The sequence below is a fragment of the Podarcis cretensis genome (genome assembly GCF_951804945.1).
Source record: "Podarcis cretensis genome assembly, chromosome: 10".
Classification (NCBI taxonomy): Eukaryota; Metazoa; Chordata; class Lepidosauria; order Squamata; family Lacertidae; genus Podarcis; species Podarcis cretensis.
In genome coordinates, this window is record NC_137179.1 from 6192563 (window position 1) to 6218047 (window position 25485).

At 46.8% G+C, this 25485-nt stretch overlaps 1 protein-coding gene and 1 long non-coding RNA gene across 4 annotated transcripts in view; both read right to left on the bottom strand.

Moving 5' to 3' along the window:
• ANKRD16 (ankyrin repeat domain 16) lies at positions 1-25344 on the bottom strand. 3 transcript variants are annotated; one of them, XR_013842807.1, is made up of 9 exons: positions 25235-25344; positions 21109-21517; positions 19705-19925; positions 16267-16309; positions 11689-11797; positions 10784-10945; positions 4914-4992; positions 2259-2863; positions 1-396 (listed from the first exon to the last, which is right to left on the bottom strand). XR_013842807.1 is itself a non-coding variant. In XM_079992948.1 (8 exons), the coding sequence occupies exons 2-8, from the start codon at positions 21420-21422 to the stop codon at positions 2688-2690; spliced, it is 1104 nt and encodes a 367-aa protein (XP_079849074.1). In that variant the 5' UTR covers positions 21423-21517; positions 25235-25344; the 3' UTR covers positions 1160-2687. The 3 variants fall into 3 exon arrangements, 1 of the variants encoding a protein (XP_079849074.1); XR_013842808.1 differs by having other exon boundaries at positions 2235-2863; XM_079992948.1 differs by lacking the exon at positions 1-396 and having other exon boundaries at positions 1160-2863.
• LOC307225326 overlaps positions 1-25485 on the bottom strand; it is a 325653-nt gene that overhangs the window by 128416 nt on the left and 171752 nt on the right. The window lies entirely within an intron of this gene.

A 25485-nucleotide genomic window follows, 5' to 3' on the forward strand; every position in this document is an offset into this window, starting at 1 on the left:
GGGCGGGGGCCACCACCGAGAAGGCCCTCTGCCTGGTTCCCTGTAACTTGGCTTCTCGCAGGGAGGGAACCGCCAGAAGGCCCTTGGTGCTGGACCTCAGTGTCCGGGCTGAACGATGGGGATGGAGACACTCCTTCAGGTATACTGGACCAAGGCCATTTAAGTAAGCCAATTCCAGAGCCTGCAGCATGTGTGAGTTGGCCGTTCCACAGCTCTCCAGCATTAATATAATAATACTTTATTATTTATACCCCGCCCATCTATGGCTGCTTGCCGGTTTGAGAAAGAATCGTTTGCTCACCTGCTTGCGCCAGTTAATTGTTCAGCACCCAAATGTACGGTTAGAGTTGATGGTTCACGCAGCAGAACGGAGTGGTCTCCTCTCTTAGGACAAGGCTTTGGGGGGAGAATAAAATGAAATTGTCTCGCCCATACCATTATTATATAAAACAGGCATCCCCAACCTTCGGCCCTCCAGTTGTTTTGGCCTACAACTCCCATTATCCCTAGCTAACAGGACCAGTGGTCAGGGATGATGGGAATTGTAGTCCAAAACATCTGGAGGGCTGAATCTTGGGAATGCCTGATATAAAAGCTGGGCATTTTTAGAATAAAGGTGTACAGTTCTGGCCACCCTCTGATCTTGGGACAGGGGCAGGGCCCAAAATAAATGAATACCAAAATGCGAAAGAGATTGGAGCACCTTCTGTATGCAGAATGTTTAACACTTCTTTAGGGACACGGGTGGTGCTGTGGGTTAGACCACAGAGCCTAGGACTTGCTGATCAGAAGGTCGGCAGTTCGAATCCCTGCGATGGGGTGAGCTCCCATTTCTCGGGCCCTGCTCCTGCCAACCTAGCAGTTCGAAAGCACGTCAAAGTGCAAGTAGATAATTAGGTACCGCTCTGGCGAGAAAGTTAATGGCGTTTCTGTGCACTGCTCTGGTTCGCCAGAAGCGGCTTAGTCATGCTGGCCACATGACCCAGAAGCTGTACACCGGCTCCCTCGGCCAATAAAGTGAGATGAGCGCCACAACCCCAGAGTTGGCCACGACTGGACCTAATGGTCAGGGGTCCCTTTAACTTTACCTTTAGTTTAGAGGATATGGGCAATTTCTGCGTTGGGGAAAACAAAGACCAAAATAGCTGCAACGCCCGGGCATGAATGGTCTTATTTACTTGAAACAACAGAACCGTAGAATTGGAAGACAACTAGTCCACTCCCAACAATGCAGGAATCACAGCTAAATAACCCTTTAACATATAGCTATCCAACCTGGGTTTGAAAACCTCCAGCGAAGGAAAGTCCACCACGTTTTGTCGAATTCTATTCCGCTGTCAAACAGCTTTTTAAAAGAGTGCGGATGATACTGAGATAGATGGGCCAATAGATACCTTTCCCGCACTGACCTGGCCACAGTGATCCATGCGACGGTCACCTCCAGGCTTGACTACTGTAATTCGCTCTGCGCAGGGCTGCCCTTGAAGCTGTCCCAGAAACTCCAGTGGGTGCAGAATGCTGCAGCGAAGTTCCTCACGGGGTCCCTGCCATGGGAGCATATTCACCCAGTGCTTTACCAGTTGCACTGGCTCCCGGTGGAGTACAGGGTCAGGTTCAAGGTGCTGGTCTTGACCTTTAAAGCGCTTTGTGGCTTAGGGCCCTCGTATCTACGGGACCACCTCTCCTGGTTTGCCCCGCAGAGGACCTTAAGGTCCATGAATAACCATAGTTTAGAGGTCCCGGGCCCTAAGGAAGTCAGACTATCCTCCACCAGGGCCAGTAATGGCTCCGACCTGGTGGAATGCTCTGCCCATGAGACCAGGGCCCTGCAGGATTTAACCTCCTTTTGCCGGGCCTGTAAGACAGAGCTATTCCGCCTGGCCTTTAATTTGAATTCAGCCTGATCTTTTATTTCCCTTCTCTTCCCTCCCCCTCCCCTTTTATGAAGATCACCCGCTCTGAGACACCACAGCTAATTCTCCCCTGGCCTCCTCGCTGGCCCATGTAGGACCAATTCAGCCAGCTAGCCCTGGGGATTATCTAACTGATTTTTGAATTTTATTGTTATTCATGTTTTTATACTGTATTTTATGCTGCTTTTATAATTAAGTGTTTTAAAGCGTTTTAAATTTGTTGTTAGCCGCCCCAAGCCCGGTTTTTGAACCGGGAAGGGTGGGATATAAATAAAAAATTATTATTATTTATTATTATCAGACAGATTCCTATACACCTACACAAAGGAATGAAAATGTCTCAACCTGCAACCCAAAGCAACCAAGAAGGGGAGCGAGGGGTGGAAGGAGGGACTGATTTCTGTTCCGACCTACGTCCATCGCATGTGGCGTTGCTTCTCTTCCACTGCGGTTCAGCTTCCGACAAAAAAAGAGAACATTATTTTGCTTGCTGTCCAGTGTGGCAGACATTCCACAGCAGTCATTCCAATGCAGAGGAAACACAATGCAAAATGCAGGATAAGTCATCCACGACATATCGTTTGTGGATTAAAAACAACAAATAGCAGCAGGGCTGGTTTTCTTTCTGGACAAGCAAGCGACCACTGGCAATTTCCGTCTCTGCGTCGGAATTCTCCAGCATCTACTCCTGGGAGCTTCACTTATCTCGATTCCAAAGCCAAGGGGCCACTGCAGAGAAGGCCCTGCTTGCAGTCCCGGTGAAGGAGACTTCCGTTACTGATGGACAGGGCAGGGCGGCACTGGGATTTTGTCAAAAATTTGGAGGAGGGCTGGCTTCTTCGCAAGCTGCCGTGCGTGCGTTCCAGTACTGTCAGGGGAGTCCCGCAACCCCGCCTGCAGGAGAATTTGCACGCATGCGGCATGCTGGCCTGAGCATGCCAGGTGCAGGGCTGTGGGAAGAGAAGAAGCAGACTTAATATTGAAAGGGAAGGGTTTGGTGGCCAGCTGCTCATGGCACAGTTTCTTTCTCGCTTAGCTGCCTGCGTTTACAGTTGATTAAGTTTCAGTTGATTAAGCTGCATGAGTGTTCAATGGGAAGCCAGTTAGGTATCGTGGTTATAGCATTGGAGAGACCAGGGTTCGAATCTCCACTCAGCCATGAGAACCACGTACCCTGGCCTTGAGCTCCTTGGAAGAAAAGGGTGGGATATAAAATGCAATGAATAAATAAAATAAAGCAGAAATCACCTTCTTGATCACTGGGACCAGTGGCGTAGCGTGGGTTTTCAGCACCCGGGGCAAGGCAAGTAATTTGCGCCCCCTAACCCTGAGTGAGCCAGGTAGGGGCAGAGAGCGGCGAGTGCGAGCGCGCCCCCCCAGATGTTGCGCCCGGTGCGGCCGGCCCCCACGCCACGCCACTGCTCACGGAGGGTTTGAGACCCAGCGGCTACCTTCACTTGGTGTAGCCGGCCAGTGGAAGCCATTTCCCAGGATTGTGGCTGCTGTCGCATGCTGACAGCTTCATTCATTCACACACACACAATTTTCTGTTTTACAATCTAGAATACTCATTTAAACATCCTTAAAATATCAATGACTTCCCTTCTTCTCTTTCCCATGGTTCATTTTGCATATCATAAATCCCTGCATATTCTGCAGAAACTAAACCAATCAGTCTTCCATTACTACATCCATCAAAACTTATTTACACTGTTGAATTTATCTTAATGCTGCCAACGTTTTCAAGTGTACACAATCCCCCCCCCATATATTCAATAAACATTTTCCAATCTACTCTAAACGTATGTTCTTCTTGTTCTCTTATTCTATATGCTAAGTCTGCAAGCTGCGCATATTCTGTCAGCTTAAGTTGCCATTCTTCTTTAGTTGAGACCTCGCTCGTTTTCCATTTTGGGGCTAACAAAACACAGGCTGCAGTAGTGGTGTACATAAATAACCTTTTTTGATACAGAATTTCCGTCTGAATTATCCCCAACAAAAAATACTCTGGGTTGTTGTTTTTTGGAAAAGTACTTTAAAACATTTTTTTCAATTCATTATGCATCATTTCCCAATACTCTTTTGCCTTTTTACAGGTCCACCACATATGAAAGAACGTTCCTGCTACCTCATTGCATCTCTTCATTGCATGTTGACAGCTTCCAGGAGGCGCAGGTGAGAGCTAAGTGCAGGATGGGGACCAAAGGTGGACAAACGACCCCAGAAGGAGCCTGTCATGTCCCCCACCAGAGGTACTGTTGTTGTTTAGTCGTTTAGTCGTGTCCGACTCTTCGTGGCCCCCTGGACCAGAGCACGCCAGGCCCTCCTGTCTTCCACTGCCTCCCGCAGTTTGGTCAACCTCATGCTAGTAGCTTCGAGAACACTGTCCCACCATCTCGTCCTCTGTTGTCCCCTTCTCCTTGTGCCCTCCATCTTTCCCAACATCAGGGTCTTTTCCAGGGAGTCTTCTCTTCTCATGAGGTGGCCAAAGTATTGGAGCCTCAGCTTCAGGAGTCCTTCCAGTGAGCACTCAGGGCTGATTTCCTTCAGAATGGAGAGGTTTGATCTTCTTGCAGTCCATGGGACTCTCAAGAGTCTCCTCCAGCACCAGAATTCAAAAGCATCAATTCTTCGGCGATCAGCCTTCTTTATGGTCCAGCTCTCACTTCCATACATCACTACTGGGAAAACCATAGCTTTTACTATACGGACCTTTGTTGGCAAGGAGATGTCTCTGCTTTTTAAGATGCTGTCTTGAATAACTCAGAGAAGCTATGAACTATGCCGAGCAGGGCACCCAAGATGTACAGGTCATAGTGGAGAGTTTTGACCAAACGATATCCACCTGGAGGAGGAACCGGCAAGCCACTCCAGTATCCCTGCCAAGAAAACTCCATGGACCAGAGGTATTACCCCTCCCCAATACCCCATCCACCCCACTGGAATCCTGTTTGTGCAAATGCCAGACGTAATCCCAATACAAATGTGAAAGGGTCTTACCGGTACGATTTTTTCCATCCGTTGCATTCAGATCAGCGCCAAGCAACAGAAGAGTCTTGATTGTGCCTGCATGACCTTCCTGCGTTGTTAGAGAAGAGACACAACTTTCACGCTCAGCAAAAAATAAACAAAACCAGAACCTTTCTCTATCTAGGCCAGGGATCTGGGAATCTGTGGCTGTCCTGATATTTATTGGACTCCAGCTTCCATCATCCTTGACCATTGGCCATACAGGCTGGGGCTGATGGGAGTTGGAGTCCCACAACATCTGGATGATCACAGGTCCCCCTCCCTCCCATTTAATTCCCATTCCCCTTCTGGTTTCAAAGTGGACAATCTGACACAGTGCAGATTAGCAGTGGGCTAGACACACTGCTTGTACAAAGGTCCAAGTTTCAGCCCTGGACTCAGCTACATTAGTAAAGAAAATGATGATTTGAATGCACTATAAACATGCAGCACCAGATGGCGCCAGAGAGCAGGAAATTTTTATATATTTTTTCCATAGGGATTTTTTATTATTATTTTGTTGAAACGATCTAATTTCTGATTTATTTACAGCATTTCCCCCTCCTGTTGGTAGATCGACCCCCTGGCACCTAGAGTTGCTACCTTTGTTCTGGCAAAATACAGGACAGGGCGTGGCGGTCCTTTACATTTATAAAAATATTTTATACATAAAAAACTATATGCTGATATATATATATATATATATATATATATATATACACACACACACACACGCACACACAAACACATATATCACATACATAAACATATACATATACACACATACACACACACACACACACACACACACACACATATATATATATATGAGTGTGTGTGTGTGTGTGTGTGTATGTGTGTGTGTGTGTGTATATATATATATATATATATATATATATATATGGGAAGCAGGGGGCACTGTGGTCTAAACCACAGAGCCTAGGGCTTGCCGATCGTGACGGGGTGAGCTCCCGTTGTTCAGTCCCAGCTCCTGCCAACCTAGCAGTTCGAAAGCTCGTCAAAGTTCAAGTAGATAAAAAGTACCGCTCCGGTGGGAAGGTAAATGACATTTCCGTACGCTGTTCTGGTTCGCCAGAAGCGGCTTAGTCATGCTGGCCACATGACCCGGAGCTGTACGCTGGCTCCCTCGGCCAATAAAGCGAGATGAGTGCCGCAACCCCAGAGTCAGCCACGACTGGACCTAATGGTCAGGGGTCCCTTTACCTTTATATATATATATATATATGTCTGTGTGTGTGTGTGTATAAATATGTATATGTGTATGTGTATATGTATATGTATACAGTGGTACCTCAGGTTACATACGCTTCAGGTTACATATTCTTCAGGTTACAGACTCCGCTAAGCCAGAAATAGGGCTTCAGGTTAAGAACTTTGCTTCAGGATGAGAACAGAAATCGTGCTCCGGCGGCACGGCAGCAGCAGGAGGCCCCATTAGCTAAAGTGGTGCTTCAGGTTAAGAACAGTTTCAGGTTAAGAACGGACCTCCGGAGCGAATTAAGTACTTAACCCGAGGTACCACTGTATCAGAGTGGTTTACAATAATCACACCTAAAACCATACAATAAAAACAAATTTTTAAAAATCAGAAATTAATTATTATGGGCCGTAAAACAGCAGGAAAGGGCCTGTCTTGTATTAATGGATGGGATATAAGCTACTCTGGGAGCCTTTTTGGCTGAAAAGCCCCTCCAAACACCCTCAATATAATGAACAAAAGGATTGGGAACTCCCCCCCCCCTTTGCCACAGACCCTAGAAAGCCACCGCCAGCCAGAGTAGAGAGAATTGTATTTTTATGCTGTGAACTGCCCTGAGATCTATGGATGAAGGGTGATATACCAATAATAATAACTATTCTTCTTATTATTATTTATACCCCGCCCACCTGGCTGGGTATCCCCAGCCACTCTGGGCAGCCTCCAACAGAACATTAAAATACAATAACCTATTAAACATTAAAAGCTTCCCTAAACAGGGAATAATAATAATAATAATAATAATAATAATAATAATAATAATAATAATAATTAATATCAGACTAGATGGGACCAAGGGTCTGGCTCAGGGACAAGGGAAGCCCAGATGTTCGTACGATGAATTGCACATGTCGGCAATTCAGTTTTAATAGCCCGATTTATCTTCCGCAGGCCATGCGCTGGCAGCTGAAGAGCTGCTGAGAGAATTAAGTCTCGTGAAGATAAAAGGCTGGATTCCTAGCTGTAAATCTAATGCACTTCTGCTTAGCAGACCAGCATCGCTCTTTAATAACGGCAGGCTCAGCGGCTGAGCGCTGGGCAGCCAAAAATGGAGCCAGTGACATATAAGAGGCAGGGAATTGGAACGAGCAGAGAATTTCCTAGTTTTAAAGGAGCCAAACAATAGAGCGCTTTTGTGCAGGGAGAGGAGTGCAGCATGGAATAAAGATGGTGTGGAGGAACTTATTATTATTCTTATGTATTACCGTATTTTTCGCTCTACAAGACGCACCTGACCACAAGACGCACCTAGTTTTTGGAGGAGGAAAACAAGAAAAAAAAAATTCTGAATCTCAGAAGCCAGAACAACAAGAGAGATCGCTGTGCAGTGAAAGCAGCAATCCCTCTTGCTGTTCTGGCTTCTGGGATAGCTGCGCAGCCTGCATTCGCTCCATAAGACGCACACACATTTCCCCTTACTTTTTAGGAGGGGAAAAGTGAGTCTTATAGAGCAAAAAATACGGTACGTTTGTAGGCCACCCTTCATTTGCAGTTCTCAGGGTGGTTCACAGCCTAAAAATGCATTATTAAAAACACAAGGTAAAGGTAAAGGGACTCCTGACCATTAGGTCCAGTCGCGGACGACTCTGGGGTTGCGGCACTCATCTCGCTCTATAGGCTGAGGGAGCCGGCGTTTGTCCGCAGACAGCTTCCGGGTCATGTGGCCAGCATGACTAAGCCGCTTCTGGCGAACCAGAGTAGCACACGGAAACGCCATTTACCTTCCCGCTGGAGTGGTACCTATTTATCTACTTGCACTTTGACGTGCCTTTGAACTGCTAGGTTGGCAGGAGCAGGGACCGAGCAACGGGAGCTCAGCCCATCACGGGAATTCGAACCGCCATCCTTCTGATCGGCAAGTCCTAGGCTCTGTGGTTTAACCCACAGCGCCACCCACGTCCCTATTAAAAACACAAAGTACATGATTAAAAACAAGGACAAAAACACCAAACCCTTAGCCCCCTGCAACCCACTGGCTCTCCAGATGTTGCTAACTACAACTCCCATCATCCCCACCCATTAATATCTGGAGGGCTTCATCAGTAAAGCATGAGACTGTTGAATCTTAGGGTTGCGGGTTCGAAATCACGTGGGGCAAAAGAGTCCTATATTGCAGAGAGGGTTGGACTAGATGATGCTTGGCAACTTTACGATTCTACGCCAGTTCCGTGCAACAGCATTGCACAGATGCGGGACAATGTTTATTTTATTTTTTCCCCATATAAATTTTTATTGGTTTTCCATCGATTATACATATATACAGTCTAGATTGTATAAGTTGCATATAGCATAGCTGTTACAAGAATCATATATATAGTACACAGTTATTTTGGGCTCCACCGAGCCTCGGACTTCCCTTCACTTCATCGGTAAGTATCAGATAATTTCTAAAGTTACGTGTTTTATATCCTTTACATATTTGCCAAACACTGTTAGAGTTGTTCCAACCCTGCCAGAGTCACTGAAGTTCTATACTTATCTCTTATATACGTCAGATATTTGTTCCAATTTTCATGAAACTTCTGGTCATCCTGGTCTCTTAGTCTTCCTGTTATTCTAGCTAGTTCAGCATAATTTATCATCTTGATCTGCCAGTCATTTATAGTAGGTATTAATTCCATTTTCCAGCTTTGGGCTAACATAGTTCTAGCGGCCATTGTGGCATATAGAAACAGATTTTTGTCCTCTTTTTTGATTTCCTTGCCAACTATTCCTAGCAGGAAAGCTTCAGGCTTTTTGGGAAAAGTATACTTAAATTTTTTTTTAAGTTCGTTGTAAATCAGTTCCCAAAAGCCTTTTACTTTACTGCATGTCCACCACATACGATTCTACGCCAGTTCCGTGCAACAGCATTGCACAGATGCGGGACAATGTTTAAAAGGAGAAACAAGGACAAGTGGGATATAAAATGGAAGAATGGTATAAAGAGGTGTGAAATATAGCTATGGTGACTGGGGACGGCCGCCGAGACCACATAACACTGGTCTTGAAAGACCTACATTGGCTCCCAGTATGTTTTTGAGCACAAAGTGTTGGTGCTGACCTTGAAAGCCCTAAACGGCCTCGGCCCAGTATACCTGAAGGAGTGTCTCCACCCGCATTGTTCTGCCTCGACACTGAGGTCCAGCTCCGAGGGCCTTCTGGCGGTTCCCTCACTCCGAGAAGCCATGTTACAGGGAACCAGGCAGAGGGCCTTCTCGGTAGTGGCACCTGCCCTGTGGCACATCCTCCCATCTGATGTCAAAGAGAACAACAACTACCTGACATTTAGAAGACGTCTGAAGGCAGCCCTGTTTAGGGAAGCTTTTAATGCGTGACATTTTGATGTATTTTTAATCCTTGTTGGAAGCCGCCCAGAGAGGCTGGGGAAACCCAGCCAGATGGGCGGGGTACAAATAATAAATTATTATTATTACAGTGGTACCTCAGGTTAAGTACTTAATTCGTTCCGGAGGTCCGTTCTTAACCTGAAACTGTTCTTAACCTGAAGTACCACTTTAGCTAATGGGGCCTCCAGCTGCCACCATGTGATTTCTGTTCTCATCCTGAAGCAAAGTTCTTAACCCAAGGTACTATTTCTGGGTTAGTGGAGTCTGTAACCTGAAGTGTATGTAACTTGAAGCGTATGTAACCCGAGGTACCACTGTATTAATGATAAATTAACATATGCCATTAAGGTAAGACGGGGAATATGCAGGAAAAATGATTTTGAGGAGATATGGAAGATGTAGATTTTGTACTGGATTTCTTAAAAAATATTTTTTTAAAAGATTTCTTAGTTCACAAAACTCCGTGCATTGTCTCTTTTAGAATTTGTACTGTTAAAAGGGGTCAAACCATCACAAGAGGTGTTGAATTTTTGGGAGGTTGGATAGTTACAATGGAATGGTCTCAGTGGTGGGGTGCATGTTTTTATTCTTATTTATTTATGGTTATTACTTTGTCAAAATAATTATAAAAAAATAAAACTTAAAAGAAAAATAGAAAGGGGAAGCAGAGCGGAGCACAAGAAGTCTTGATTTGTTTTTTAAAAAACGCTTTGTGCATCCATATCTAATTTTGCCCCTTTCTAAAAATTTATTTATTGGTATGTGATTCTCTTTCCGTACATCTACCGAAGAATAAAATAAAATAAAGAAGAAGATTGGCAAAATAAATTACTGAACTATGCAGGGCAAATTATTACCAAAAACAGGCAACCATTCAATGCATTTGTTTAAAACTTTGTGTATAGATTCTTACATTAGTACAACTTTTAAAAGTCACTTGGAATAAGGTGAAGAAGGTTTTATAATTGGATTGTTAAGTATATAAGGTTTTATAGACGTGCAGGAACAAGTACATTATAATGGAACCTGGAGGGAAATGCACCCACAAAAATTTATGGTTTAATTTGGTTATGATTTTTTTCTCTGTGTTTTTTCTTTTCGTTTTGTCATTTTTGGAAAATCAATAAAATGTTATGAAAAAAAAGATTAAAATAAAATAGGGGGGGAGGAGAAACCTCTTTTGGGAGAGCAGCCTTCGAAGGCACAGTAGCCGCCCCCCCCAGTGAAAACTCCCAAGGAGAAATGCAAAGGACCTTGGCAGCGTAATGCAAGGCCGTCAGCTGCAGCGAAGTGGCTCTGGCGTTGACGTCAACGCTGAGCTCTGAAACAAGGAACCGGAGGGCAGGATCCTGCGCTGTGACCGCGGCTTGGTGCAAAGGCTGAGCGCCGAGCGTGTCCCGGGCGGTGTAGCAAGCCTAAGGGTGTGAAAAGGCAAAGTCCTGTGTGAGAATCCAGCCCATGGGTAGGCAAACTAAGGCTTGGGGGCCGGATCCGGCCCAATCGCCTTCTCAATTCGGTCCACGGAAGGTCTGGGGATCAGCATGTTTTTTCATGAGTATGTATCCTTTTGTTTAAAATGCATCTCTGGGTTATTTGTGGGGCCTGCCTGGTGTTTTTACATGAGTAGAATGTGTGTTTTTATTTAAAATGCATCTCTGGGTTATCTGTGGGGCATAGAAATTCGTTCATTTCCCGCTCCCCAAAAATATAGTCCGGCCCCCCACAAGGCCCAAGGGACAGTGTACTGACCTGACCCCCTGCTGAAAAAGTTTGCTGACCTCTGATCCACCCTAACCACCTGGAGTCACAACCTGCCAGAATCACAGGTCATCTCCGCACCAAATGTTTAAAGCAGACACCAGCAATTTTTTTCAGCAGAGGGCCGGTCCACTGTCCCTCAGACCTTGTGGGGGGCCGGAGTATATTTTGGAAAAAATAATAATGAACGAATTCCTATGTCCCACAAATAACCCAGAGATGCATTTTAAATAAAAGGACACATTCTACTCATGTAAAAACATGCTGATTCCCGGACCGTCCATGGGCCGGATTGAGAAGGCGATTGGGCCGGATCCAGCCCCTGTGTCTTAGTTTGCCTACCCAGGGTTTAAAGCATTGCTCTCCCACTTTAAACAGACACAACATCGTTTGCACATACCTTATGTTTCTCTAGAAGCAGCTGCGCGATGCTAAGGTGGCCGTGTTGTATCGCGTCCATAAAAGGTGTGACGCCACATTTGTCCCTGCTGTCAGGTTGGTAGCGGCACCTAGGGATTAAGCACGAAAAGGACAAGTTAGAGCAGTGATTTCTGAAGGCATTGCCCCCAGGTGGGGGCCGTGGGATTACCTGGGGGTGGCGTCACACACAAAGGAGTGTGCAAATGACTATCTGTGAAAAGCTGGACCCGTCTACTGCAATTAATTTGCAGATGACACCATCATAATGGGTTTAATAACAGGTGGAGACAAATCAGCATATAGAGGGGAGCTCCAAAAAATATCTGCATGGTGCCTAGAGAACAACTTGCACCTTAATACCAGCAAGACAAAGGAGATTGTTATGTACTGAAGTTCTCACCCAGGGCCAGCAGGGGGATACTGTAGATAGTTATGCAAATAAGGAATCGAAAGTGACGTTCAGTGATTGGATAGTTTTAGAAAATTGTTACAGTTACGTTGTACTGGAGCTCTATATAAGCAGGCTGACTGAACCCTTCAGTTCAGTTCTGTTCTGGCCTCTGAATAAACAAGAGCTGTTTGAAGAATCGCTGTGTCGTCTGATATGTTCACCCACAACTTAACAGAGATGGTGTTGGACTTTCGGAGGAAGAGAAGAAAACTAGCCCCACTGTACATCTGGGAGGGCTGTGTGGAAAGAGTCTCCTCCTTTAAATTCCTAGGAGTTTATCTCAGTGGAGAACTTACCTGGAAAATAAATACAACCCAGGTGGTTAAGAAAGCCCAACAGAGACTCGATCTCCTCAGAGTATTGCTAAAGAACGGTGTCAATCAACATTTGATGATCTCCTTCTAAGGTAAAGGTAAAGGTACCCCTGCCCGTACGGGCCAGTCTTGACAGACTCTGGGGTTGTGCGCCCATCTCACTTAAGAGGCCAGGGGCCAGCGCTGTCCGGAGACACTTCCGGGTCACGTGGCCAGCGTGACATCGCTGCTCTGGCCAGAGCCAGAGCCGCACACGGAAACGCCGTTTACCTTCCCGCTGGTAAGCGGTCCCTATTTATCTACTTGCACCCGGAGGTGCTTTCAAACTGCTAGGTTGGCAGGCGCTGGGACCGAGCAGCGGGAGCGCACCCCGCCGCAGGGATTCGAACCGCCGACCTTTCGATCGGCAAGCCCTAGGCGCTGAGGCTTTAACCCACAGCGCCACCTGCGTCCCTGATCTCCTTCTACTGGTCCACAATAGAAAGTGTCCTTTCCTACTGCATCACGGTGTGGTATGCTGGTTTGACATCAACTGATAGGAAGTGCCCACAGAGGGTGGTGAATACAGTGCAAGCAGCGGCGTAGCGTTGATTGTCAGCACCCGGGGCAAGGCAAGTAATTTGCGCCCCCTAACCCGAGGCAAGGCAAGTAAATCGCTCTCTCTCCGCTCCGCACAGTGGGCGGCGACCCGGCAGCTCGGATCGGATTCGCACAGCCAGCACTGTGAGAGAGAGTGAGTGAGCCAGGTAGGGGCAGAGAGCTGCAAGTGCGCCCCCCCAAAATGTTGCGCCCGGTGCGGCTGGCACCCCCTGCACCCTCCACGCTACGCCACTGAGTGCAAGATATTATGGGCTGTCCTGTGAATCCGCTGGATGAAATAGTGGAAGAACGTTGCCTCAGGAGAGTGAGGAAAATTCTCAGGGATGATTCACACCCTGGCCGGCACTTTCTTGATCTCCTGCCCTCGGGCAGAAGATATAGAAGCATGATTAGTCGCGCCAACAGGGTAAAGAACAGCTTCTATCCGTGGGCTGTTAGGCTGCTGAATGAAAAGATAACAACTGACTTTCGGGTTTGGTGGGTGTGCGTCAGTAAACGAGGGGAATTAAGACTAAGAGAGCTGAGTAGGGGGTGCTCGTGTAATCTCACTGTATACAAATTGTACAAGTGACAATAAAGTATTTCAGTTTCAATTTCAATCCCTGGACCAGGTTGGTCAAGTTTGTTGAATTAATTCAAATAAATCGTTTCCATTGGGTTTTGAGTAAACATGCAATTAAGTGTCACTGTTTTGAATTGTATCGTGTTATTATCTGTATTTTTAAATAGGGTTTTATAGGTTGTTGTTTTTTTAATAGGGTAAGCACTGGGAATGAGTTTGTGGAACTAAGAGGAGAGTGACCTGAAATTTTTTTGGGAACTTTGGGGCTAGAGCAAAGTAAAGGGGTACCCCAGAGAATTGGAGGGGCTTTTTGTGGTGGGTGTGATTTATTCTTTAATTTGCTGCACAACCATATGGAAATTCAGTGTAAAACAATTTTAAAAAATCATAGCCAAGCAGTTAAAAAATAATCAAAGGCAAAACCTAGCTCAAAATTCAGTTTAAAACTGAGAAGTGCTGGCTCTAAAAAAAAAAGGGGGGGTAGTGGGGGCTCACATTTTTTGGACCTGAGAACCACATACCGTATTTTTCGCCCCATAGGACGCACTTTTTCCCCTCCAAAAATGAAGGGGAAAAGTGTGTGCGTCCTATGGGGCGAATGCAGGCTTTCGCTGAAGCCTGGAGAGCGAGAGGCACCGACCCCTCTCGCTCTCCAGGCTTCAGGAAGCTATCCGCAAGCCTTGCAAGCCCGGCGGGAATTCCTGCGGGCTCACAAGGCTTGCTGGCAGCAGCCTGCAGCCCCGGCAAGTGTCTGCAAGCCTTGCGCGCCCGGCAGGAGCTCCCGCCAGGCGTGCGAGGCTTGGGGCGGCAGCCTGCTGTCTGAAGCACCCGGAGCCCTCCGGAGGGCTCCCCGTGCTTCAGGCGAGTGTCTGCAAGCCTTGCGCGCCCGGCAGGAGCTCCCGCCGGGCGCGCAAGGCTTGGGGCGGCAGCCTGCATCCCGAAGCACGTGGAGCCCTCCGGAGGGTTGCCTGTGCTTCGGGCGAGTGTCTGCAAGCCTTGCGCGCCCGGCAGGAGCTCCCGCCGGGCGTGCAAGGCTTGGGGCGGCAGCCTGCCGCCCGAAGCACGTGGAGCCCTCCGGAGGGTGCCCCGTGCTTCGGGCAGGCGTGTGCAAGGCTTGGGGCGGCAGCCGCGGCTGGGGGGGGGAATATATTTTTTTTATTCATTCTCCACCCCAAAAAACGAGATGCGTCCTATGGGCCGGTGCGCCCTATAGGACGAAAAATAGGGCACCTCCTTGGCCAGCCCCAGCATGCAAGATTCAGTTGTCCTTGTATTTTTTTCCTAACTTTTAAGCAGCCACCGAAATCCTTCCTGCTAAAAATCGGGTGGCAACCCCATGCTCCCCTCTTGTTTGTTTGTTTGTCACAAGGACCCGAGAAGAGCCTGCTGGATCAGGCCAAAGAGGGCCCATCTTAGTCCAGGATCCTGTTCTCAAAGTGGCCAACCAGATGCCGAGTTCGAATCCCCACTTGGCCATGAAGTTCATTGGGTGACCTTGTGCCAATTGCCATCTCTTAGCCTATTATTATTATTATTATGATTATGATTATTATTTTATTAACATATAAAACACATACATACACATTTACACAATACACGTATACAATACACTACCTAATTTTCATAACATAAAACAAACCTACATTACTCTATATAATACCTATACATGTGGTGCTGTGGGTTAAACCACAGAGCCTAGGTCTTGCCGATCAGAAGGTTGGCGGTTCGAATCCCCACGACGGGGTGAGCTCCCATTGCTCGGTCCCTGCTCCTGCCCACCTAGCAGTTCGAAAGCACGTCAAAGTGCAAGTAGATAAATAGGTACCGCTCTGGCGGGAAGGTAAACGGTGTTTTCCGTTTGCCAGAAGTAGCTTAGTCATGCTGGCCACATGACTCGGAAGCTGTATGCCGGATCCTTCGGCCAGTAAAGCGAGATGAGCACCGCAACCCCAGAGTTGTCCACAACTGGACCTAACGGTCAGGGGTCCTTTATATTATACATATCAACATACCTACACACCTACCCCACACGGACACCCACCAAGTGACCTGACTTCCAGCCGTTTTTGTTACGCTACTTTATTTTTCCAACTAGCTTAAACACATTTCATTATTTCTTTAATCCTTTCTTTTATCTTAACTTTACTCTCCTTTCACTCTAATCATTTTCTGGATTCACTCAGTATCTGGCAGAAACTCTACTTTTTCCACATAAATTTGGATGTGTTCCTTAAAGATAGCCCACTCCTTATTCACTTATTGTACCAGATCTCCTCTTATCCTCCCTGTTAGTTCGGCAGTATGGAAGTATTCCATCATATTAGATAGCCAGTCTGTTTTAGTTGGGGCGCTGCTGCTTTTCCTGTTTTTGGCAATCAATAACCTTGCCGTCGTAGTTGCATACATAAATATTGGTTTGACAGTTTCTCTTGGATATCATGTCAGAGGAAATAAAAAGAACAGTTGCCATCTCTTAGCTTAGCCTACCTCGCAGGCTTGCTGAGAGGATGAAATGCGGAGAACCGTCTAAACCACACTGAGCTCCTTGGAAGAAAATGGCCGTTATAGCAATGTAATAAATAAACAAATATTCCTCTTATGGGAAGCCCGAAAGACAGGAAGTCTGCTTACCTCTCAAGGAGCATTTTCACTACCTCCAGACGTCCATGCATTGCTGTGTGACAAAGAGGAGATTTATCAAACATGGGTTTGATGACAAGATACCGGACTTCCCCAACCTGGTGACTTCCAGATGTTTTTAGACTATGATTTCCATCATCCTTGGCCAGTAAATATCCCCTTACTATTTTTGGTCACAAATTAAAATCCCCATAGTTGATATCTGGGCTTTTTTCCCCAGCCGGAACTTGCCAGAATTCAGTTCCAGCACGTCTCAGGTGGGCGCCTTTGCATAGCTGTCAACTTTTCACTTTTCTTGTGAGGAAACCTACTCAGAATAAGGGAATTTCCCTTAAAAAAAAGGAAAACGTTGACAGCTATGCGCCTTTGCCATCATAAGAGAACAAGGGAGGTGTTCGTGGCACCTCTTTTTATAGAAAAACAGCACTGGTTGATATTAGTATCTACAGGGGAGGCTTGGTTCTCAAACATAATCCCTTCGACTCCCAAAACCGTTCAAAAACCAAGGTGTGGCTTCCGATTGGCTGCAGGAGTTTCCTGCGCTCAAACAGAAGCCGAATTGATGTTTGGCTTCCAAAAAATGTTTGAAAACCGAAACACTTACTTCCGGGTTTTTGGCGTTCAGGAGCAGATTTATTTGTCAACTGAGCTGTTCAAGAACCAAGGTTCCACTGTATTTGTCAAGGACCTCTGTACACAGTTAGTTATCTGGAGATAACCTATTTTTCCTCCCCCCAATAAATGTTTATTGTTTTCTTTATACATTTCTTTAAACAATACATTAATCAACATATACAGTGGTGCCTTGGGTTACGTACGCTTCAGGTTACAGACTCCGCTAACCCAGAAATAGTACCTCGGGTAAAGAACTTTGCTTCAGGATGAGAACAGAAATCGTGCTCTGGCAGCGCGGCTGCAGAAGGAGGCCCCATTAGCTAAAGTGGTACATCAGGTTAAGAACAGTTTCTGGTTAAGAACGGACCTCCAGAACGAATTAAGTACGTAACCAGAGGTACCACTGTAAACCTTTTTGCTCTGCTGAGCTTGCAACTTCCCACCTTCTCTTCAGCTGGTATCCCTTATCAAATCCAGTCGCGTATTCTAACTCTTTACATCTTAACATCCTCTCGACATTGTAGGAATTACTTCAATCCTGCTAGTGTCTTTAAACTATCATTTAAGTATATACTCCAGTTTTTCTGGAATTTCTGATCGTCCTGGTCTTGGATCCTGCAAGTCAGTTTGGCCAACTCAGCAAAATCCATCATCTTCGCCTAGCCATTCCACAATAGTGGGTATTTATTGTCATTTCCATTTTTGGGTCAACAAAGTCCTCGGGGCAGCTGTGGTGTACAGAAATAGTCTTTGATCTATCTTCATAATCTCACTTCCCATCAAACCTAGCAAAAAGGCTTCTGGCTTTTTAGGGAAAGTATAACTGAAAATTTTCTTTAGTTCATTATAGATCAACTCCCAGAATGTCTTTACTTTATCACAAATCCACCATATATGATAGAATTCTATCTGGAGATAACCTCTGAACTCACCTCCAGCCTCTGATTTTGCCACACACTAAAAGGAAAAGCGAAATGAGCAGAGTCCACAATACAGTCGTACCTCGGAAGTCGAACGCCTTGCCAGTCAAACGTTTTGGCTCCAGAACATCGCAAACCCAGAAGTGAGTGTTCTTTGGAAACTAAACGTCTGTTGCAGCTTCCAATTGGCTGCAGGAGCTTCCTGCAGCCAATCAGAAGCCGTGCCTTGGTTCCTGAACGTTTTGGAAGTCGAACAGAATTCCGGAATGGATTCCATTCGACTTCCACGGTACAACTGTACAGTGGTACCTTGGTTCTCAAACACCTTGGTACTCAAACATTTTGGAACCCAAACACTGCAGACCCGGAAGTAAGTGTTCCGGTTTGCGGACATTTTTCGGAAGCTGAACGTGCTCCGTTTTGAGTGTTACGCTTCCATTTTGAGTGTTATGCTGAGGTCTGTCTGTTTTTGCTATTTATTTTGTGCTTTTGTTTTCGTGCCTTTTTTGTTTAGTTTTTGTGACTGGGTGGAACCCAGTTCAGCTATGATAGATTGATTGTGTGACTGCAGTACATTGTTTATTGCTTTCATTTTGTGGATCAGCGGTCTCGTTAGATAGTAAAATCCATGTTAAATTGCTGCTTTAGGGGTTGTTTTTAAAAGTCTGGAACAGATTAATCCATTTTGCATTACGTTCTATGGGAAGCCGTGCCTTGGTTCCCAAACGTTTTGGAAGTCGAATGGACTTCTGGAACAGATTCTGTTCAACTTCTGAGGTACGACTGTATCTTGCAAATTTTGGACTTTCTGTGGACTCCAGAGCATCCTCTGCCAGAACCTCTTTGGAAGAGGAGTCATCCAGTTGGAGCACAACAGACTCAGAGGTCAGCAGTTCCCGATCACAACCTTCTGAAAATGCAACTAGGGAAGACCAAGGGATTTTGCTATCTTTTGACTTCAAAGGGTGGGACTACTGCCCAGTATACCTGAAGGAGCATCTCCACCCCCATTGTTCTGTCGGGACACTGAGGTCCAGCGCCGAGGGCCTTCTGGCAGTTCCCTCACTGCGAGAAGCAAAGTTACAGGGAACCAGGCAGAGGGCCTTCTCGGTGGTGGCGCCCGCCCTGTGGAACGCCCTCCCACCAGATATCAAAGAGATAAACAACTACCTGACATTTAGAAAACATCTGAAGACAGCCCTGTTCGGGGAAGATGTTGGAAATCAAGCCTTTATCAGGAGAAACTGGCAACTCTCCCAGGCACCCGGCATGATTCCCTGTTGACCTCCCTGGCTGCATTCCCCAGCAAGATCCAGGCTAGGTCGCAATAGGCGATCCTTCTCAGCGTGAGAAGAACACACACCCTCTTTCCTGCCCCCTGGCAGGGGAAAGAGATAGACAGAAACATATTTACATGCCTTTATTTCTGTCTTTGCAGCATTACAAAAACATGACTGCTCTCTTCAAACTCCAGCAATCTAGTAGCAAACACTTCCTGGACAGGAATAAACGGAAGAGCTCATATTACACTCTGAGCTAATTCCGGTGCTTCGCACTGTGAATTGACTGTCCCTCTGATTCCCACGGGCAGTCCCAACATTCCCATCATGTTTACTCTTCAGGCTAGCACTTTGCAGCTGCATTGCATCCATATCGTAACAGTTTTTAATGTGTGACATTTTAATGTATTTTTAATCTTTGTTGGAGGCTGCCCAGAGTGGCTAGGGAGACCCAGCCGGATGGACAGGGTACAATTATTATTATTATTATTATTATTATTATTATTATTATTATTATTATTATTACAACTACTACTACAGTCCCATGGGCATCCTCCACTTAGGGCTGAGGTGATGCATCATCTGTATGCCTGCAGTCACACACCTTAACTCACCTGCTGTGTGTAGGGGAGTCCTCTTGATTTTGCTTTCCGTGTCCCAAATGGTTGGAGAGACATCCAGGAGGTAACGGATGACCTCAGGATCCCCCTCTCGGCTGGCAATATGGAAACAGCTCCAGCCATCTTTGTTCTTCAGTAATGGGTTTGCTCCGTGGTCAATGAGATCCTGAATGACTTCTAGATTCCTTCTGGTACAAGCCATCATAAGGGGAGTCCTAAAAGTCCAGGACAGGGACAGGGGGAGACACAATTTATTATCAGAGACAGAAACATTTCATAGGAGACAGCATCCACTATTCTAGAGCCAGCCTTGAGGCCAGTCAGAAGATTTCAAATCCTGGAGGCGGTTGGAGGATGGATGGTGGCTAACAGATTGAGGTTGAATCCTGACAAGACAGAAGTACTGTTTTTGGGGGACAGGAGGCGGGTGGGTGTGGAGGACTCCCTGGTCCTGAATATGGTAACTGTGCCCCTGAAGGACCAGGTGTGCAGCCTGGGAGTCATTTTGGACTCACAGCTGTCCATGGAGACGCAGGTCAATTCTGTGTCCAGGGCAGCAGTTTATCAGCTCCACCTGGTACGCAGGCTGAGACCACACCTGCCAGCAGACTGCCTCGCCAGAGTGGTGCATGCTCTGGTTATCTCCCGCTTGGACTACTGCAATGCGCTCTATGTGAGGCTACCTTTGAAGGTGACCCGGAAACGACAAATAATCCAGACTTTGGCAGCTAGACTAGTGACTGGGAGCAGCCGCTGAAACGATACAACACCAGACCTGAAAGACCTACATTGGCTCCCAGTACGTTTCTGAGCCCAATTCAAAGTGTTGGTGTTGACCTTTAAAGCCGTAAATGGCATCGGCCCAGTATACCCAAAGGAGCGTCTCCACCCCCATCGCTCAGCCCGGACACTGAGGTCCAGCTCCAAAGGCTTTCTGGTGGTTCCCTCACTGAGAGAAGTGAGGTTACAGGGAACCAGGCAGAGGGCCTTCTCGGTGGTGGCGCCCACCCTGTGGAACGATGTCTGATTTGTTATAAGGCTGCTTCCTAAGTTCCTTCAGTGTTCCTTGCAACTCTGAGAGCCAGTGTGGTGTAGTGGTTAAGAGTGGTAGACTCGTAATCTGGTGAACCGGGTTCACGTCTCCGCTCCTCCACATGCAGCTGCTGGGTGACCTTGGGCCAGTCACTCTTCTCTGAAGTCTCTCACCTCACAGAGTGTTTGTTGTGGGGGAGCAAGGGAAAGGAGAATGTTAGCCACTTTGAGACTCCCTAGGGTAGTGATAAAGCGGGATATCAAATCCAAACTCTTCTTCTTCTACGATTTTGTTGCAAATGCTAAATATGACCCAAGTTACAACCAAAGACCCCACCCTCCGCAAAAAATCTGACGGCAACATACCAGTCTGCTTTCTTCAAGCAATCAACAGTAGCTCCTCTGTCCAGCAGGTACAAGACGCAGTCCCTGTGACCCATGGAGGCTGCCTCGTGGAGGGGCCGCTTGTAATCGCTATTAAACACTTCAATGTCCATTTCCAAGGTCTCGACTAAGTAAGTGAGGATCCTCAGCTGACCGTAGCGGGCCGCGTAGTGGAGAAGCGTGTCCCTGGACCTCCCAAAATGCCTCTTCTTCACATCCCAAACATTTGCAACCTCTTCTTTCAGAAGGATGAGATTTCCTTCCTTCACCAACTTAGGAAGGTTGCCTTCAGCCATTGCTAAAGGCGGATGCAAAAATTACAGCTTGAAGTCAAGAGAGACACGGAAAAGCTTACTCCCTCTAGGTCTCCGTGGTGTTTTGGCCCCGTGGCCTAAAAACAGGAAACAAAAAAGGGGGGGATCATAAGAGGGGCTCCACCTGTTGAGTCAAGTTTTGGTGGCATTTTACCATTGTATTGTTGAGAGTGTATTAATAATAATAATAATAATAATAATAATAATTATTATTATTATTATTATTTATTATTATTTATACCCCGCTCATCTGGCTGAGTTTCCCCAGCCACTCTGGGCGGCTCCCAATCAAGTGTTAAAAACAGTATAGCATTACATATTTAAAACTTCCCTGAACAGGGCTGCCTTAAGTTGTCTTCTGAATGTCAGGTAGTTGTTTATCTCTTTGACATCTGATGGGAGGGCGTTCCACAGGGCGGGCGCCACTACTGAGAAGGCCCTCTGCCTGGTTCCCTGTAGCCTCACTTCTCGCAATGAGGGAACCGCCAGAAGGCCCTCGGCGCTGGATCTCAGTGTCCGGGCTGAACGATGGGGGTGGAGCGGTACCTATTTATCTACTTACGGTCTGTGTGTGTGGTTTGGAAGCTGCACGGTCAGGGGAAAAACCAATGCTGTCCAAGGTTGTAAAGGATGTGGAGAGAATAATTGGGTGCACTCTTCCCACCTTGGATCAAATCTATGCTTCCAGGTGCCATAAGAAAGCCGCAGAGATAGTGCAGGATAGTGATCTCTTTCAGCTTCTGCCTTCTGGAAGAAGGTACAGGGTTATAAAGACCAGGACTAGCCGCCTGAGAAACAGTTTCTATCCAAATGCGATTTTGGTTTTAAACGCAGTGTAAAGTAGTCTCTATGGGAGTATATTGTATTGAAAAATGGGGTATAAGAGTTTTTAGGGGGCTAACCAGGTTGGGATAGCTGGGATAGCAGGCTTGTTGGGTTTTGAATGTCTGATGTAGATTTCTTCAATTTCGTTGTTCTGTATGGGACAATGACAATAAAGATTATTGTATCATATTGTACCTGTTAATTCAGTTGTTGAAAAAGGGAAATAAGTATTTTACCAATTACTCCCTCCAACCTCAGCCTAGATTCCTCCAAGGTGACAAGGGGTACTGTTCGGATCCTAGGATTTTGGAAGGGCGCTGCAGCTCAGCAGCAGAGCACGTGCTTTGCAGGATAAAACGTAAAGGGACCCCTGACCATTAGGTTCAGTCATGGCGGACTCTGGGGTTGCGGCGCTCATCTCGCTTTACAGGCCGAGGGAGCCGGCATACAGCTTCCGGGTCATGTGGCCAGCATGACTAAGCCACTTCTGGCGAACCAGAGCAGCGCATGGAAACGCCATTTACCTTCCCGCCAGAGTGGTACCTATTTATCTACTTGCACTTTGACGTGCTTTCGAACTGCTACGTTGGCAGGAGCTGGGACTGAGCAACGGGAGCTCACCCCGTCATGGGGATTCGAACCGCCGACCTTCTGATCGGCAAGCCCTAGGCTCTGTGGTTTAACCCACAGCGCCACCCGCGTCCAATTAATTCTAGGTTTGTCCCCCATCCTCCTCCCTGCCGAGTTCTACAAGAGGGGCCACAAAACAGCTTAGTTAGGTAGACTCTGCAAAAAGTAACTATACTGCAGAGGGTTGGTCTAGATGAACCTTGGTGTCCCCTTTCAACTCTCCAATTCTATGAGTCTATGAATACCAAGGCTATGGATGGAGCCAGCCAGAGCCACCCTCTGAGCAGGTTGTATGCGAGGCATGTGGGGCAGTGGGCTGTGTGCCCTAGTATGACAGCATAGGCTGCAGCGGGATGAAGGAGATGACAGGGCTCCTGTACCTTTAATAGCTTGCTACCCTCTTTTTTATAGCTATTAAAGGTGCAAAAGCCCTCTCTTCTCTTCTGCATCTGGCTACCCTCTGAGTTGCACTTCATATTTCTGTACTGCCATCCATAACAACTACCTGGCTTTTTAAAGACACTCCTCCATCCCAGAATTCTCCTCAACAGTTGTTAGATTGATTTGATTCAGTATTATTTCTATGCCGCCTTTCAGTCAAATTACAAAGGGATTTACAAACGCTAAATTATCAAATATATCTTTTATTAGGCACATCAAACCCACATTATCAAACAGACACCCTATACAAATTCTGCAAAATACAAGCTCAAGATAATAAGGTTTGTCCCAGTCAGATCTTTAACTGCAGAGAAAATCAATTTGCATAAATAATACAACACAACCACTAATTCTCTTTATAATGGCCCAGTCTTTCTACATGGACAGCACTCAAAAATTCAGCCACTATTAAAGTCATTTGATCGTTACTGTCCGAAAGCAGGTCCTGAACTGTTGGTAGCGTAGAAACCAGCCTATTGAGTTGTAAGGCCTCTAACGCTAAATTATAATAACACGATGGCAGAAAGAGGCTTATCCAGGGACCGTAAAAAATCCATGACGATCCTGGCGAACGTTACCTGAGTCGCAGATTCTTGTGTGGCCAAAACAGCACCACCTGCACATGCAACCTGCCCCATGCTTTTTAACATCTACATGCAGCCGCTGGGAGAGATCATCAGGGGGGTTGGGCTGGGTGTCCATCAATGTGCAGATGATACCCAGCTCTACCTCTCTTTTAAATCAGAACCAGTGAAGGCGGTGAAGGTCCTGTGTGAGTGTCTGGAGGCGGTTGGAGGATGGATGGCGGCTAACAGATTGAAGTTGAATCCTGACAAGACAGAAGTACTGTTTTTGGGGGAGAGGAGACGGGCAGGTGTGGAGGATTCCCTGGTCCTGAATGGGGTAACTGTGCCCCTGAAGGACCAGGTGCGCAGCCTGGGAGTCATTTTGGACTCACAGCTGTCCATGGAAGCACAGGTCAAATCTGTGTCCAGGGCAGCTGTCTACCAGCTCCAGCTGGTACGCAGGATGAGACCCTCCCTGCCCGCAGACTGTCTCGCCAGAGTGGTGCATGCTCTGGTTATCTCCCACTTGGACTACTGCAATGCACTCTACATGAGGCTACCTTTGAAGGTGACCTGGAAACTACAACTAATCCAGAATGTGGCAGCTAGACTGGTGACTGGGAGCGGCTGCCGAGACCACATAACACCGGTCCAGAAAGACCTACACTGGCTCCCAGTACGTTTCCGAGCACAACTCAAAGTGTTGGTGCTGACCTTGAAAGCCCTAAACGGCCTCGGTCCAGTATACCTGAAGGAGCATCTCCACCCCCATCGTCCAGCCCGGACACAGAGGTCCAGCTCCGAGGGCCTTCTGGCGGTTCCCTCATTGCGAGAAGCCAAGTTACAGGGAACCAGGCAGAGGGCCTTCTCGGTGGTGGCACCTGCCCTGTGGAACGCCCTCCCACCAGATGTCAAAGAGAACAACAACTACCAGACTTTTAGAAGACATCTGAAGGCAGCCCTGTTTAGGGAAGCTTTTAATGTGTCGCATTTTAATGTATTTTTAATCTTTTTTGGAAGCCGCCTAGAGTGGCTGGGGAAACCCAGCCAGATGGGTGGGGTACAAATAATAAATTACTATTACTATTACTTTTACGTTCGTGTTGCCCTCCTGCCAACAGTATTGGGGTGTGTGTGTGTGTGATTTATAGAAGGAAGAGGAGGAGGAGGCAGCGGAGAAAAAAGCACAAACATGCAAGTTAATCAATAAATTCAGACGATATTCAGAATACCAGAAGCGATCCACCATTGGGAAAAGAAAACACGACATAATATTTAAGAGCGACAAGGTATTGGAAGCCTGCTTGAATACCTGGGGAAAACTCGGCATACCTGCTTCATTTAATTCCAATAAAGCCGATTAATGCTCAAGGGATCCCTACCCGCTTCCACCACTCTTGCCCCGCACATGGAGGACTGCCCACGAGAACCGGAAGTGAAAGCTACGCCGACCTGTTGGCTGATGCTATTATCTCTTTGATTGGGAGGAAGGCCGGAAGGAAAGAGGAAGTACGTCAGCAAACTGCGGCCACGTGTTCGCTCGCGCCCTCCGAGCCTGCGCAGCGGCTCGGCCCAACCCGGAA

Coding starts and splice junctions, on each gene's coding strand:
- ANKRD16 (XM_079992948.1), bottom strand. CDS start 21,422: ATGGCTGAAGGCAACCTTCCTAAGTTGGTGAAGGAAGGAAATCTCATC. Junction 16,310..19,704: donor GACTCCCCTACACACAGCAG/GTGAGTTAAGGT, acceptor TTTGTCACACAG/CAATGCATGGACGTCTGGAG. Junction 4,993..10,783: donor CCTTGCATTACGCTGCCAAG/GTCCTTTGCATT, acceptor CTAACAACGCAG/GAAGGTCATGCAGGCACAAT.